Here is a 15,887-nt window from a genome sequence, read left to right on the forward strand (position 1 = left end):
TCTGAAGCTGTGCATGTTTTTTTTTTTAATGGTGGTGCTGTATATTTGCACATTTTGTGAAGATTTTTGTGTTTTCTAAACAGTTCTGTAACTTGGTAACGATTTAATTTCTTTACTGCCATCTAGTGGTGGTGGTTAAGTATGACCGCCCAAACACTGAAATCTGTTTAATCTATTTAAAGACATTTAAACAGAAGCACTACTAACAAGTAACTAAATGTGTTATTTACAAAGCAGTCCTGAGAGATAAGAATCCTGAAAGTGCTTATCTAAGTTATTTATAACAACAATTAACACTGTATTTTTCACTCTATAAGGTGCATTTAAAATCCTTTAATTTCCCCAAAAGTCTTCAGTGTGCCTGATAATATGGTGTGTTTGATGTATGAATTCTGCCAGTCATTATGTAAGAAGCAGTAAAGCCACTCTGCTGAAGTACATGAAGAGTTATACAGGAGTTTCAGTTTAGTTCTCCAGCACCTAGACTGGAGCAGTATTAGCATTATCTGCTAACCATGCTAAACGCTAGCTCTTTTCCAGTTCAGATGCGAGTATATTCCTGTAGCCTGCTGCTAACCCCGGGTAGGACAACTGGAGCAGTATTAGCATTGTACACGAAGTGCTAGCTCTTTTGCCGTTCAGAGGTGAGCATTATTAGCCAGTAGCCTGCTGATAACACTGGCTAGCACTGCCTGAACAGTATTAGCATTAGCTGCTAAACTCGCTAAGCGCTAACTCTTTCGCTGTTCAGAGGTTAATTTTGCCCTGTAGCCTGTGTGTTTACCGTGTTAAAACAAGACAAATTACAGTTTTTAGAATTACAGTTTTGTTTACTTAGCTTAGCCTTACTTAACTTACTAGCCACAATGCTAACAGCTGTATTTAGTGACTGTATATATATATATATATATATATATATATATATATATATATATATATATTTTTTTTTTTTATTATAATTGAACTGAGGTAAAAACTGTACAATAGTTTAGGAGTTGTAATTTATCTAGATCTAAGTGGGCCACAAATATTAATTTGCTGATTGTGAAAGGGCAGAAGATTTGTGTTTTTTTAAAGGTCTGGAGCCCTGGCCTCTCCTAAATAAAAAAGGAATCTTTTATATAGCACAGAGAATTATTGGGATTGCTGTAACTTTAATTCAATCATTCATTCATTCATTTATTATTTAATACATTAATTAAATAATTGTGAAGTTTTGTGAGCGGTACATATCCTATGTGAAAGGTACTAATCTATGAATCACAGTTACATTTAGAGATTCAACTGAAATATTGAATCTCTAAATATTACTGTCAGAACCATTCTTTTTTTTCTCTCTCTCTCTCAGACACACATACAGCTGCTCCTGTTTGCTGCTAAAGCTCTCTGTTATTACTCAGCACATTAAAGAACATCTCATTTATAAAAACATGTAAGCTACCCCGAGATCCTTGCAAGAAAACCCAAACTACATTGTTGTTTCTGTCTCCCTCCCAAAATGCATGAAAATACCAGCATTTCAGTATTTTTAAGCAGTTTGACACCATTAATATAACTATAATTCAGTTCTACATAAATAAATGAAAAAAATATATACATTTAAATATCCACTTTTAGGTGCTTAAGAGTGTGATTATTTAGAATGTTGCTGTGATTTTGATTGACACCAGCAGAGGAAACAAAACAAAAGAATGTTACATAACAGCTTTTCGTGCAGTAAAGTATGTACTGCTCTTCCCACGAGTTTCACTAGAAACACTAGATTGAAATGTGTGAAAGGTATGTAAGTGAGTGGGTAAGCTGTCAGACAGGCTCTTCTGCCTTTTGTATAAAATGAAAATAAATCTTTCTTGATCTGATTTTGAGAGATTAAGAGCAAGACGGGTTTTGGGCAAGTGAGTTCCTTACCATCAGGTTTCTTTATTGTTAGTTTGTTAGTTTATTTGTGAGTTTAATCCGTGTTTAATCTTAATTTACAGAACAGTGTTTCAGGTGTGATGTGATTTGACCTTATCCGTTCGTAACATTTTTCTCAGGGATGAAGTTCATGTATACAGCACTGCTCCTTCTCTACAACTTCACACCATCCAGATCAGGTAAGTAATTTACATCTTATCTACAAGTGTTTTCATTTAATTCACTTGTTGCATTAAAATGTTTGGATTAACACATTCTATTTACATTAACAGAAGCCTTAAATGTATTTTTTTTTGTTTGTTTTCTTTTTATTAAGGTAACAATTGCCTTGTTCTGTACATCATTAAATCAGAAAGGTTGGGACAGTATGGAAAATGCAAATAAAAAAAGTGTTTCTTACATTTACTTTGACCTTTATTTGACTGCAGGCTAAATGAACCCAATATATGTATTTTTTCTGTCTTTGTCAGATAAAATATTACATATCTTGGGTTAATTCTGTCTACAAGTAATTGTAAAAAAAAACTGTGCTGATTTTGTGTTTGTGTCTTTTCATGCTCTTTCAACATTTTAAGTTTCTGAATTAAAATGGGTTGTATTTTTGTTATATTTACTACATTGATGTTGATAGTTTTAGTATTGTCACATTAGTGATAATAGTGATCCAAACTTGTTTTTCTGTGTTTTTTATTACAGAGGATATTAAGGTGGTTGGTCCATCTTTTCCTCTAACTGCTGCTGTTGGAGAAGACCTCATTCTGCCCTGTTCCCTCCAGCCCAATATCAGCGCTGTGGATATGACAGTGGAGTGGCTCAGACTAGATCAGAAAGATTCTATAGTGCATCTTTACATGGAGCACGAGGACAGAAGTAAAGAGCAGGCTGTGTCTTACAGAGGAAGAACACAACTCTTCAAAGAGGAGCTACAGAAAGGCAACACTTCCCTCAAACTCTCCACAGTTCACGTCTCTGATACAGGAAAATACAAATGTGTAGTTAGATCTAAGTCATCATACCGGTCCTGGTATGATGACATAACTCTTGATGTTTTAATTCAAGGTAAGCTCCTGCACTGCATGTGTGTGAGAGTAATGATGTTATACTGCATGTAATTATATATGTATGTAAACTGTTGATGTTTCTAGGTACGGGGACAGATCCGGTGATAACAGTGGAGCAGCTTGGTGTCTCAGGAGGAATCAGTTTAATGTGTGAATCTAAAGGCTGGAACCCTGAACCAGAAATTCTGTGGCTTAACAGTGAAGGAGCCGCTCTGAATGCTGAAGCTACAGAGACAGAGAGACACTCTGAGGGCATTACTGTGAAACGCAGAGTCACTGTTTACAAAACAAACTCCAACAGATTCTACTGCAGAGTTAAACAGGAACATCACATGAAGCAGACAGAGATTATCATTTCTGGTAAGAGACATTAGGCATTTTAATGGCCAATGATATAAAAAACATACCAGAGTCAAATAAAGTTATTGGGTAATTGGCTTTCCAAATTGGTTAGAAAACAAAAACACAAACAGTTCCGAGCTGGCTAAAGACAAAAAGGTTTAAAAGTGACCCCATCATGCTGAGCTTTAGTTAATTCCAGCTTACTGGTTCTTTGTAGCCATAAGCAGAGTGTCCTATTTCATTAAATCGCTTGGTACCTGAGGGTTCCCCAAAATATCAGTGCATACAGGAAGGTAGGACAGGAAGAAAGGCCAAAACAATTAAGACTGTAAGACTATAAGAACTTGATTTAGGTCCCTTTCCTTTTTTGGCAAATTAAAACTGTAAATATGGAAACAGAAAAGTAAAAATCTTGCTTAAAACATCAAAATAAATAATGTGATGTCTTTTGGAAATCATGTCTTATTGTAACTATTCACAATAACAGAATAATGACTACAGGTGTCCAAACATCTGTATACCACTTTACATATATATCATATACCAGACAGTGTACTGTAGGTCAGGAAAAACTTCTGTGACTGCAGGTGTTATTTTAAACAAAGCTAGGTCCCACATAATTAGTTTGTAAGCTGTTCAGAAGACTTATTTGAATACTTGAAAATTCGACGTAAAGCAACAGCCTTCTACCATTTTTAAGAAAACACAATATATAAGAACTTGTCCCCCCAATATTATATCATGAAAGGTTTCCATGCTTTGAGTGATAGTCATTTTTGTTCTCGTTTTCTTTTTGTTTTTTTCAGGTGAAAGTTTCATAGGATGGTGGATCAGCCTCATCTTAAACTTTCTTTTATCATCATTAATGCTTATCGGAATCATTGTAATACTTATTCATAATAAGAGAAAAGGTATTTTATATATGTATAACTTAATAAATGTATATGCTAAGAATGTGAATATTTGCAGCATTTTCTGCTTATTTAAAGCACTATATTATTATTTTTTTAAAATAATTTTTCTTTTTAACCCTACATATCAAACATAAATATTTGTAATATATATATATATATATATATATATATATATATACATATATGTATATATATATATATGTATATATATATATGTATATATGTAAATTGTGGTAGAGGATATGTACAGTATACTGTTTTGTATACAAATAACCTGTTTTCTTTAATCAGCAATACGGGAAAAGAATCACATATCAGTATTCAGTAATACAGACAAAATTCAACAAGGTAATGGTTTACAATACCTTTTACAGATGTTTACCTTTTCTCATCTTTACATTTTCTGTCTTCTGTTACACCTTTAGTCTGTTGCAATACGTTCTAAAGTACTGAATGTACTTTTACATTATATGGTTAATTGTGTACTTCACACACATTTGTGGGTGTTTTATCCTTTAAATCTTCTTTTGGTATCTTTTAACTAAAGCCCATGTAATGCTTCATACAAGAATATTTCTTTTTTTTTCTAGAGATTAAAAGAAACAAGAAACAACACGCAGGTGAGTGAAATGTAATCCTCTGTATTAAAGCATTAGGTATACATATTTTTAAAGATTTTTGTAACATAAGCAGTGTATTGCATGCAGAGAACAAATTTTATTAATTTTGATCAGGTGCATAGTCAGACAAAAGGCAGCCATGATCTGAAAACAAGTATAATCCATTTTTAGCACACTGACAGAGCATTTTTTCAGTGTGTCATGTTACAAGGAAATGTATCTTCAGGGCTGAACTCAAATAAACCGAAGTAATTAACATCTATCTTTTATTAGAATACATTGTAGTATCAATTTTATTGATACTTTTATAAGATACTTGAAATAAATGCTTAAGTAATTTTAAGAGAACCAGAATATTATTCCTGGTAGTCTTATATGTATTAACTTGTATTAGCATGTATAAGCTAAAAATTGAGAGATTCTGTCAACAACAAATTGTACTTTTATTAAGTTTTCTTAGGTTCTAAACTGTCTCACTCCTTAACCCCCCTTTTCCCTATACACTCCTAACCTTTTGCCCCTCACCCTTATCTCTCACATCTCTCCTTTGTTTAACATAAGTTGATAGAGACACCCCCAATGATGACACCCCCCACATACTCCGCCATAAACCCTTACCCTTTCTCCCCCTGCTGTGTTCAAAGCTGTTTCTCCTGTATGTAAAGTCCTGCTAAAATGTCTTAGTAGCTCAGTCTAGTTGAGTCTCGGTCAGAGAGTCTCACACAGACAGTAACAGACAGACAAGTCACATGGACTAGTCAGGCGGACACAGAGGGAGCAACGACCAACTAAGCTGTGCCCGTGTAGATTTTCTGTCTGCACGAGAATAAACTCAAGTCATCTCTCAAGCTGTCTCCTGATTCCTGATTCTGACTCCTGATTCCTGAAAGCCGAATTTCTAACAACTTGGTGCCGTGACCCGGATGGCCTACTGAAACCTACTTGGTGAGTAAACGCCATTTCGAACTGAAGAGAAATTATGGCTGGATAAAATAGGAGTCAGTAAATGTTATCCTCTCTGAACTGAGAGATGCTTGTTTGTTACTGCTAGAAGATCAGAATTAGTAACTCTTATCCTCTCTGAACTGAGAGATGCTTGTTTGTTACTGCTAGAAGATCAGAATTAGTAACTGTTATCCTCTCTGAACTGAGAGATGTTTGTTTGTTACTGCTAGAAGATCAGAATTAGTAACTCTTATCCTCTCTGAACTGAGAGATGCTTGTTTGTTACTGCTAGAAGATAAGAATTAGTAACTGTTATCCTCTCTGAACTGAGAGATGCTTGTTTGTTACTGCTAGAAGATAAGAATTAGTAACTGTTATCCTCTCTGAACTAAGAGATGTTTTGTTTGTTACAACTGTAAATTTAGGATTTGTTACTGGGATCCTCTCTAACAAAGAGAAACGTTTTACTTAGTTAGAGTTGAAACTTACTGCTGTAGTCCTCTGTGAAGAACAGTTTGTTGGTATCTGACGGTAGTGTCTTTGTTTTGCTATTGTTTCAGAAAGCTTGGTTTTGTTCTCTTGTTTTCTCACCATGTCTGCTAAAGGCCAAAACATTAAGAATCTTGCTAAACCTCTTAACTATAAAAGCAGCACCTTAGTTAAGGGAGGGACTGAAATGCCACAATGGTCTGATTCTGATTTTGAAAGCGTAATCAGTGACATTGGGAAGAAACATATTTGTGAGCAAAAGTTAACTCAGTACTTTTCATCCAAAGGTTTCTCTGCTGATAGAGAATGGACTCTTGCTGAGTGTAAAACAGCTTTAGGTTACAGCCTCAAGCACAACTCAGTTAAGGAATGTCTTTTTGTTATTAAGCATTACTGGGAATGCAAGTTGAAATCTATGGATGAAAAGTTAAAAGAAGCAGAAGGAAAGGTCTTAGAGCTAACTAGCGAGTGCAGAAGGCATAAAACTGCTACCAAACATGCCCAGAGCACATGCAAGCAACTGCAGCAAACATTGACAGAAGTTGAACAGCAACATGCCAAACTTAAGTCAAAGTCAGGGCCTCAGTGTTCTCTCCCTGTTGCCCCTACTCCAGGTCAGCCATGTTACAAAGAGGATGGAAATCCTCAAGTAACAGTCAGGCTGTCTCCTGAATTGTCTGAGAGTGACCTCTCTGATGGGTCAGAATCTGTGTCATCAGATAAAGATTCTGACCATGCTACTGGTAAAACACACTTTCCAATCTGTGTTAAAATGAGACCTGTAACTGTTGTATCCTCTGAGGTACGTAATAGGAGAAATGCAGGTGGTGAAACCAGACTAGAAATTGGGCACATTCCTTTAGATGCAGCAACTTTGGACACAATATCCAAAGAGTTTAAACCTCCAAGGGAAATGGGGCTTGACTTCATTGATCTTATGCATAAGAAAAGGAATTTGTACTCACTACATGCAAATGACGCCATAGCCATTGCTAGCCAAGTTCTTAACATCACAGATGGTAGAGAACTTGCTAAAAAGGTGTCAAATGCTTTGGGTGGCAAAGGCCAGAACCTTGCCAAAGGGTGGGAAGCTTTTGATGACTGGATTAAATGCAAATGCCGTAAAACCACTGATTGGGGGCAGATTACCAACTGCAGACATAGAAAGGGAGAGTCTGCCGCAGACTTCTGTGAGAGGTTTGAAAAAGTTTTTCTGCGTCATTCAGGTATCAGCCATTACAATGCTGATAACATTAACAATACAACTGATGGTCCCCATTTTAGACAGCTGGTTGAGTCACTACAAACAGATCTTAGACAAGCTCTGGTGACTGCTGTTCCAAACTGGAGGAATACTAAGTGGGTTGATCTTAAGAATGAACTGGACCGTTTGGATGTGGATCTTGAACCAAACCATGTTCCTGCATCCATACACATCCTCACAGAGAATGGATCAAACTTGGGTCCAACTCAAACATTCACTAATCAGAAAAAAGAGTGCCACTACTGCCATAGAATTGGTCACTTTTCTCGAGTTTGTCGTAAAAAGCAGGCAGATAGACGCAAAATGGGTGCTAGTTCTAGAGAAAGCACAATGGGAAATTCTTTTGGTGGGTTCTCACAGGGAAGCCCAGCTGGGATTTCCCAAGAACAGATATCACTGATAATCAAGACTTTACAGGGTGTCACAGAGCAGTTATCTTTGATATTCAGTGCTCTACAGGGAGTCACAGGGATTTCAACAGTTTCTCCTGCTTTGGCTTAAGCTAATTTGTCCTGCTACTTAAACTCATATTTGTGCTTTTTGTTTTTAAGAACTGGATTTTGATGGTTTCAAATCTCAGACCAGAATCTTAAGATTCTTATGAACATAAGTTGAATTTACCATCCAGGTTGAGCTTACCATAAGCTAAGTAGCATGTTAATAATATATTTAAGTGCACTTTTTAACTATTTTGTTTTGTTTTCTTACTAGCAAGGGACTTGAGACCAGTCCTGATTTAGTTATGTTGTGTTGCACAATTTTAGAGATAATGCACCAAACAAAGTTTTTGCAGACTTTAGGTGATGTAGTTATTGCATTTAGATAAAATGAACCACTATACGATCAATTTAAAATTGTTATACACTGAATAAACCACTATACGATCAATTATACGATTCAAGTTTTATATTCTCTTCAGCTACAACCTGTAGTTTGAGTTCCTGATCTGTGGAACTCTGAGTATGGCTGAACTGATATGTTGAAAGTGATCCAGATGGTTTCTGGATCAAAGGGGAAGCTAACACTAGCTTTAAAAGCACAATTTGGTCACAGTAGGGTAAACTTCCGACAACTAACGGGATTAGAGCAAATGTCTTGTTATTTCTGGTCAATGGGTCATGGTGAGGAAACATGAAACAATCTATTTAGATGAGAATGTCTCATTAGGTTTTGTTAGTTTCTGCTTGCTCCCCAAAACTGAGATCTAGGGTCAGTAAAAGAAGAGGTGGGTAATAGTACAGAGTCCCGAGGAAGAACCATGATTTCTATTTTCATGGGGGTTACCCTTTGGGATGAAGATTTCAACACACTGTACATTATCATAGCAGCCTCTTCTGAGGGACAGACAGTGGGGATAAGCAGATAAACTACAAAAAAAGACATAATCAACATCAATGAACAATTTACTGCTCAGTGTTTCCTCTGTTACAGATCTGTTGGAGCCAGACATTGCTCCAGCCAATCCAGCATGGCGAGAACAATTTGTGACGTGTCGGACGCAAGCTCAACAGTTGAAGAGACAACTGGTGTTCAAAGTGGACTTCCCAGATTACCTGCCTTTCACCGACATTGAAGCAATCGCCATGGACATCCACACACACACACGCACACACAATGTGGCTGCTCAAAAGCTGAAGTTGTGATGTAAGAGGAGACATCACCACATGGGAGCAAGCCTCTTGGAAAACCATGGACAACTGCTGAAACTTTCTTCATTATTCTTCAGGAACATTTTTGGGACCAAGTAACAGCCATAAACAGATCCAATACTTGGTTACATCAACTTTTCTGACATTTATGGTACAATTACAGTTGTATAGTTACAGCTCTTTAATTGTTTATACATATGACAATTTATTGTACATAGTTTTGTGATTCTCCATGTTGGGAGAATCAGAGGGAGCAATGAGAGATTCTGTCAACAACAAATTGTACTTTTATTAAGTTTTCTTAGGTTCTAAACTGTCTCACTCCTTAACCCCCCTTTTCCCTATACACTCCTAACCTTTTGCCCCTCACCCTTATCTCTCACATCTCTCCTTTGTTTAACATAAGTTGATAGAGACACCCCCAATGATGACACCCCCCACATACTCCGCCATAAACCCTTACCCTTTCTCCCCCTGCTGTGTTCAAAGCTGTTTCTCCTGTATGTAAAGTCCTGCTAAAATGTCTTAGTAGCTCAGTCTAGTTGAGTCTCGGTCAGAGAGTCTCACACAGACAGTAACAGACAGACAAGTCACATGGACTAGTCAGGCGGACACAGAGGGAGCAACGACCAACTAAGCTGTGCCCGTGTAGATTTTCTGTCTGCACGAGAATAAACTCAAGTCATCTCTCAAGCTGTCTCCTGATTCCTGATTCTGACTCCTGATTCCTGAAAGCCGAATTTCTAACAAAATGACAAAGGTTAAATTGTAAAATGTAAGGTAAGACTAATTCATTAGTTTAGCTGGACCAAAACAATATATAATAGCAAATCACCTCATATAAACTTCTGCCTTGATCACCTTTTTTACAGCAGGTAATTTCAAGCAGAATTGTAGTAATTTATGCCAGTATAATATGTATACAGCATAAAAAAAAACTATCGTTATTTTTTTTTTAATTGTGTAATGTATATTTTGTTATATTATAAATTACTATATACAACTATGGAAAAAATTAGAGACCACTTCAGTTTGTGAATGAGTGTCTTTGATTTTGCTATTTATAGGTATACGTTTGAGTAAAATGAACATTGTTTTTTGTATTGTATAAACTACAACTACAACTAGTATTCTATAAACAAGTTCATATTCATAAAGTTATAAGAGTTCAAAAATCAGTATTTGGTGAAATAAACCTGTTTCTTATGCAGCTTGGCATGTTCTCCTTCATCAGTCACTGCTTTTACTACTTTTGAATAACTCCTGGTACAAATGGCTCCTGGTTTGATGGCTTGTGATCCTCTATCTTCCTCTTGATTTTATTCCAGAAGTTTTCAATTTGTTAAAATCAATGAAAATTCCAGAGCTGTATATACTATTTCAAATTCATCTTGGAAAGCAAATGAAACAAATTCTTTGTTATAATTATCTTCTATTTTTTCCAGTGGATGTGTTTATGGACATCAACACAGCTCATCCCTATCTTAACTTGTCAGAAAATAGAAAGCAGGTGAAATATGGAAAGAAACGAGAAAACTTCTCTGATCAGCAACAGGCTTTTGATGACTGTGTTTTTATTCTGGGAACAGAGGGGTTCCAACGCTCGTTTTACTTCGAGGTGCAGGTCAGGGGGAAGACTGACTGGACTGTAGGAGTGGCCAGAGAGACAATTAAGAAAAATGGGGATATTACACTGAATCCTGGGTTTGGATTCTGGACTTTGAGTAAGGGGAACTATATGTATGTCCCCAGTGTCAGTGTCTCAAAAAGCCATAACCCTCAAAATGTGGGAGTGTTTGTGGATTATAAAGACGGAATGGTTTATTTTTACGATGTAGATGCAAACGTTCTTATTGCTTGCTTTAATGATGATGCATTCTCAGAGAAACTCTATCCAATATTTAGTCCTGGTACCAAATGGGGAGGTAAAAATTCTGCTCCTCTGATCATTAATGAACCCACGCAATTCTGTGACACTGAACACAGTGAAAACCAGGAAACTGAATTAGTTCTTTGTTCAGATTAGCTGTGCCAGTCCTGTACACATAGGCTAGGTTCAGACTGCCAGTCCAAATCAGATCTAGATTATATCAATTGTATCCTGCTTTTGTCAGACTGGACCAAATTAAAAAAACAAATTAAATCTGATATTTCTTTTTAACTTCAAACCACATTTAGAGGTGGTTTGAAACAGTAATTTTTAGGTCATGAACGATTCGGCTCCAAGAATGACGGGAGCCGTCTCCTGATTGTAAGACGATTTTTTTGTTTCTGTTAAAGTCACGCATGATTGGTTAAGATGTGTCGTGGTGGCTGGATGTTACTTTTACTTTTATTTTGAAAATTTTTATTCATATTTTACCAAGTGATATTTTGTGTTGTTTCCATGTACAAATTTACAAATAATATACACAATCACAGATTAACACTTTTTTTACTTATTTAGATCTTTTGTCTTTGATTTTTTTTTTTGTATTTTTGTAGCATTTTGTTTAATGCTGAGTATATAAATAAAGATATATAAGTAATATACATTTGATGTAATGTTTTTACATTTTACATATTGGTAATGAATTAATTTCCACAACAAAATATCTGAGGAGCCACTTGGGAGCTGAAAGAGATGGGTTTTATTGGTACTTTCTGCCATTTAGAAGGATTACTGTTTGTGTATTTTAAGAACATAAATTATTGAATGTGTAATAAAAACTGTTTGTTGAATTTTTACACTATATTTTCAAATGTTAGTGGACACCCTTTTTAAACAATGCATTCAGCTACTTTAAGTTGCACCAATTGTTAATAGATGCAAATCCAACATACTGAATTTACTAACACAGTTTTTGCAGAATACAGTCAAATCCTCACAGCAATAAACCAAAATCTAAGAAAAATATTTTCGTGGACAGTAGAGACGGTTACTTAAACGTAAGTAGTATCAACTCTTTTTTTTTTTTTAATACCCCCGATTTCAGAAAAAAACACTGAATAAGTGTCCCAGTACTTTTGTCTGTGGTTTTCCATAATAGGAAGAAAAGAAATAATAACTTTTTTTTTACTATTTACTGAATCCATCATTAATTATTTTTAATGTTTGTGACAATGTTATAACGGCACAAGGCTTGTGAGAGTGCGCTCTCAGAAAAATGATTGCCACTGTAAACAAAAAGTATTATTTTTAAATCAGATACTTAGAACCAGAGGCGATAGGAGGTAGGATATTTTTTTATTAAAAAAAACATCACAATGCATTCTCACTGTCATCCTCACACGAACATCTGCAATAAAGGGTGAAAACAAATGTACAATTATCTTTATTATATAAATTATAAAAATAAAACCTTAATATAACATTTGTACAACAATTAACAATACAGTTATTTATTCAAAATAAAGAAAAAGGGAATGTAACACTCAGTTATAGATTTATCTGTAACAGCACATTTAAAATGAACAAAAGGGCAGTATTTCTTTTTATTATAAATATGTACCTGTGCTTATCCTGCTACTAAGTGCTGACTGTAAGATATGTAAGATAAATAGCCTGTATCCACTGCCCTGAGTGTTACCTTCCCTTTACACAGTCCTGTTAAAAACAAGAAATGAAAATATTAAACCGAGGGACGAGAGAGTTCCACCTTCTGAAGACAAATGGCAGTGACATGCATTTACAACAGCAAAGTATTTAGATTGTTACACCCTCTAGTTCTGGAAAGGAAGGGTTAACTGGAAAAAATAACATGACATTAACATAAAAAATAAAAAGGAACATACGCACATATACAAACATTTAAAACATACATTGTTATGGCTACTGAACATACCACTTTCTTTAAGGCTAGAGATGTACTTGCTGGTAACTACGCATTAATGTGCACGTGATGGCTGCCTCATGTATCCTGCATCTGTTTGGTGCATTGATTTTGTGCATACACAGATATTAAGGTAACATGTATGCAAGGTGCAGACACAAGCCTCCAGTAACATGAGCAGCACATATTTCTGACAAATATGTGATTAAGTACGTTCATTACACAGCCAGTTGTTTACGCAAACATATGACCAACGAGCAAGTAAATCTCTAGTCTTAAGAGTGTAGACAGCTTTTACCACTTGACAGGCTCAAAACCTTCAACATTACTCTTTTTGGACTCGCACTCCTCTTCTGAATATCCTCCTCCGTTTACTTTGGTGATTACATTTGCACCTTAGAAGAAGACATTCACGTTCCATAAGAAAACAAATGAAAGAATCATATACTGCTGTCTTTTTTTTGCTCTGAATATCACAGTTCTTTTTCTTTAATAGCGTCCCTGGTACAAGTTGTGCTGTTGGGACCAGTGATTTACGGCCCATGTCGAGTCCATTAATGTGGAAACTACCAGTTAGTGAAGAACCCAAAACGGCAGATGTTTCTGCTGCTGAGTCAAGTTTTCTCTTTAGATTAATTTAATTTATATTAAATTGTGTAATCTTTCACTCTGGATGTATTGTCAGCTGAACTCTGAGCCTTCATCTGAATTTATCTATACTGTATGTATATCCTTCAGATGAAGGCTGACTTAGGCAGCAGCCAATGAAGTACAGCTGCCAGTCCCTGCTGCCTTCATTATGCTATCAGTTATAGACGAAACAAAAGAAAGAAAGAAAAAAACACAGATAGATCTTCTTTTTCTTCGTACTCATCTTAGTGCCAGCAGAACTAAAGAGAATAAAAGCAGAGAACGGTCAGATTCTGCATTCTTTTTCTTCTCTGTCCTGCTCTTCTTCTTGAGTGCAGTGGGCCGAGGCACTTCCTTTAACAGGCTCTTCTGACAGTCCTTCATCACGTCTTCACTGTTACAAGTCTGTGGAGGAACACATGCGTGCACATCTGTATTCCAACCTGTGGTTGTCGTTAGGGTGGGGCACCTTGTCAGCCCCAGCTTTGATCTGAGCATCACCGCACATTGTCTGAGACTTTCTCTTCATTGTCAATCAGCAGTTTTGGAGACAACCTGATCAGAACTTATAGATAGATCTTTTGGTGTTCAGTAGTCAAATATTAGGGTTTGGTCCAGTTTCAGGTTCTGAGCTTTCAGATCTGTATGGATTTAGATCAGCTCAGATCTGGGCTGAGAAGAGCTGAGATACGTACTACAACATGCACATGTGCCACACAAATACACGTGTAAGTGTCTGTGAGTGTGTCGGAGATGGCTGAGCACAGTGGTGAGAGCTGGTCAAACGCACTGTGAAACAATATCACACAGTCATGAACACACACAGTGCTACATACATATAAATAAAGACGGGCTGACTAGCTTTAGAGATAGAAAAAAAGCTTTGAAAGACCGAACGGATACACAATGAGAGAGAGACTGTGTTTCTGTGTGTGTATTTGTGTGTGTGTGTATATATATATATAAATATATATATATATATATATATATATATATGTTTCTGCTTAGGCTCAAGAGAGAGTTTGCATTTGTAATGTATGTATGTATGTATGCATGTATGTACACTACCTCTTATTTCTGTATCGCTTTGCTCCCCCAGCCTTTGCACACATCAGTCCACAAACACATAAATAATGATGTGTGTGTGTGTGTTTGTGTGTTTGCGTGCCCAGTCCTAATATTCTGCTCTCAGATAGAGCTCTCTTCACACTGTGCCAATGGTGCTCCTCTAAGCACCTGCAGCTTAGCCATTTCTTCCTCTAATCCTACTAGTCCATCCCCCAACTCACTAAGCCCCTCCCCAAGTCCCTCCTCCTCTCCCTCAGGCCCCGCCCTTTCTCGTCCGTCCAGCTCTTCAGCCAGATTGACGGCTGACTCCTGTAGCTTAAGTCCGCTGGAGTTGGAATAGATATGAGTGCAGTTTTGCACGATCATATGGCCTCCGTGGTTGCCGTGTCCGTTAAGTGTCCCATTCCTTTTCTCAGTGAACGGAACTGCTTCCGAGAGCAGACTAGCGCTGCTGGGGGACTGGGGCGTGTCTGAGGAGGGCAACAAGTCCCGCCCCTTTTCTGAGATAGAAGAAGAATGGCCACCTCCTCGTTTGCTACGTCTCAATCGGATGATAAAGATTGCACAAGCCAGAAAGAAGCCGATGAAGAAGAACAGCAGGTACCCCACCACGAAGTGACGGCTGCCTTTTTGGCCAGTATTGCTGCCAGTGACGGGCTCCTCCAGGGTCAGGGAGTACGCAGCCCTGCGGCAGGGTGGCTGATCCCGTCCGGCCTCCTCGCACACGCACTCGTAGTTACCCAGGCTTTCCGGAGTGACCCGCACCTCCAGGTCGGAGTGGTGGCGGCGGGCGTGTCTCTGAGGAGGGTACTTCCAGTGGCAGGGGCGAGGGGACACCTGCACACAGGACAGCAGCACACGGAGGCCTTCCACTACACGCAGCTCGGTTGTTGCTGGACTGCAGCGATCTGCATCAAGAGAGACAGAGACAAAGAGACATGTTGTAAATGTTTTATTTTATTTTTGGGTGTCTCAAATGTAATTTTTAACCTTTTATTTTAGAATAGGCTGCTTTTGTTGCTTTTGTTGCTTTAAGACTAACATATTGCTCCTACCTACTTACCTACATTTACTACCCACCCATACTATCTACAATTGGTCTAGCAATATAAAGTTACATGACCAACAAAGTGTCAAAATGTCAAACTGATTGTGAGTCTGTGTGAATTTTGTTCA

The 15,887-nt window shown here is 37.1% G+C and overlaps 2 protein-coding genes across 4 annotated transcripts in view; one reads left to right on the forward strand and one right to left on the reverse strand.

Annotated features, from left to right (window-relative positions):
* The first annotated feature begins 469 nt into the window (after nt 1-469).
* Nucleotides 470-11,633, forward strand: LOC103038443 (butyrophilin subfamily 1 member A1-like). The gene is made up of 8 exons (XM_049482798.1): nt 470-644; nt 2,037-2,096; nt 2,614-2,976; nt 3,063-3,338; nt 4,127-4,231; nt 6,903-7,031; nt 8,984-9,126; nt 10,601-11,633. The coding sequence occupies exons 2-8, from the start codon at nt 2,039-2,041 to the stop codon at nt 11,225-11,227; spliced, it is 1,701 nt and encodes a 566-aa protein (XP_049338755.1). The 5' UTR covers nt 470-644; nt 2,037-2,038; the 3' UTR covers nt 11,228-11,633.
* Nucleotides 11,634-12,407: 774 nt separating this feature from the next.
* The window catches only part of sema4f (sema domain, immunoglobulin domain (Ig), transmembrane domain (TM) and short cytoplasmic domain, (semaphorin) 4F), a 91,159-nt gene continuing 87,679 nt past the window's right edge, over nt 12,408-15,887 (reverse strand). For all 3 annotated transcript variants that reach the window (XM_007242032.4, XM_007242033.4, XM_007242031.4), the window contains exon 14: nt 12,408-15,619. In XM_007242032.4, coding sequence (XP_007242094.3) covers nt 14,832-15,619 — 788 coding nt within the window. In that variant the 3' untranslated portion in view covers nt 12,408-14,831. The remainder of the gene's footprint in view (nt 15,620-15,887) is intronic.

The sequence above is a fragment of the Astyanax mexicanus genome, chromosome 8, assembly GCF_023375975.1.
Source record: "Astyanax mexicanus isolate ESR-SI-001 chromosome 8, AstMex3_surface, whole genome shotgun sequence".
Taxonomy (NCBI): Eukaryota; Metazoa; Chordata; class Actinopteri; order Characiformes; family Acestrorhamphidae; genus Astyanax; species Astyanax mexicanus.

Excerpts from the sequence above, each read along its gene's own strand:
- LOC103038443 (XM_049482798.1), top strand. The coding sequence starts at position 2,039 with ATGAAGTTCATGTATACAGCACTGCTCCTTCTCTACAACTTCACACCA. Across the intron at positions 2,977-3,062 it reads TCTTGATGTTTTAATTCAAG|GTACGGGGACAGATCCGGTG; the intron begins GTAAGCTCCTGC and ends TGATGTTTCTAG. Across the intron at positions 3,339-4,126 it reads GACAGAGATTATCATTTCTG|GTGAAAGTTTCATAGGATGG; the intron begins GTAAGAGACATT and ends TGTTTTTTTCAG.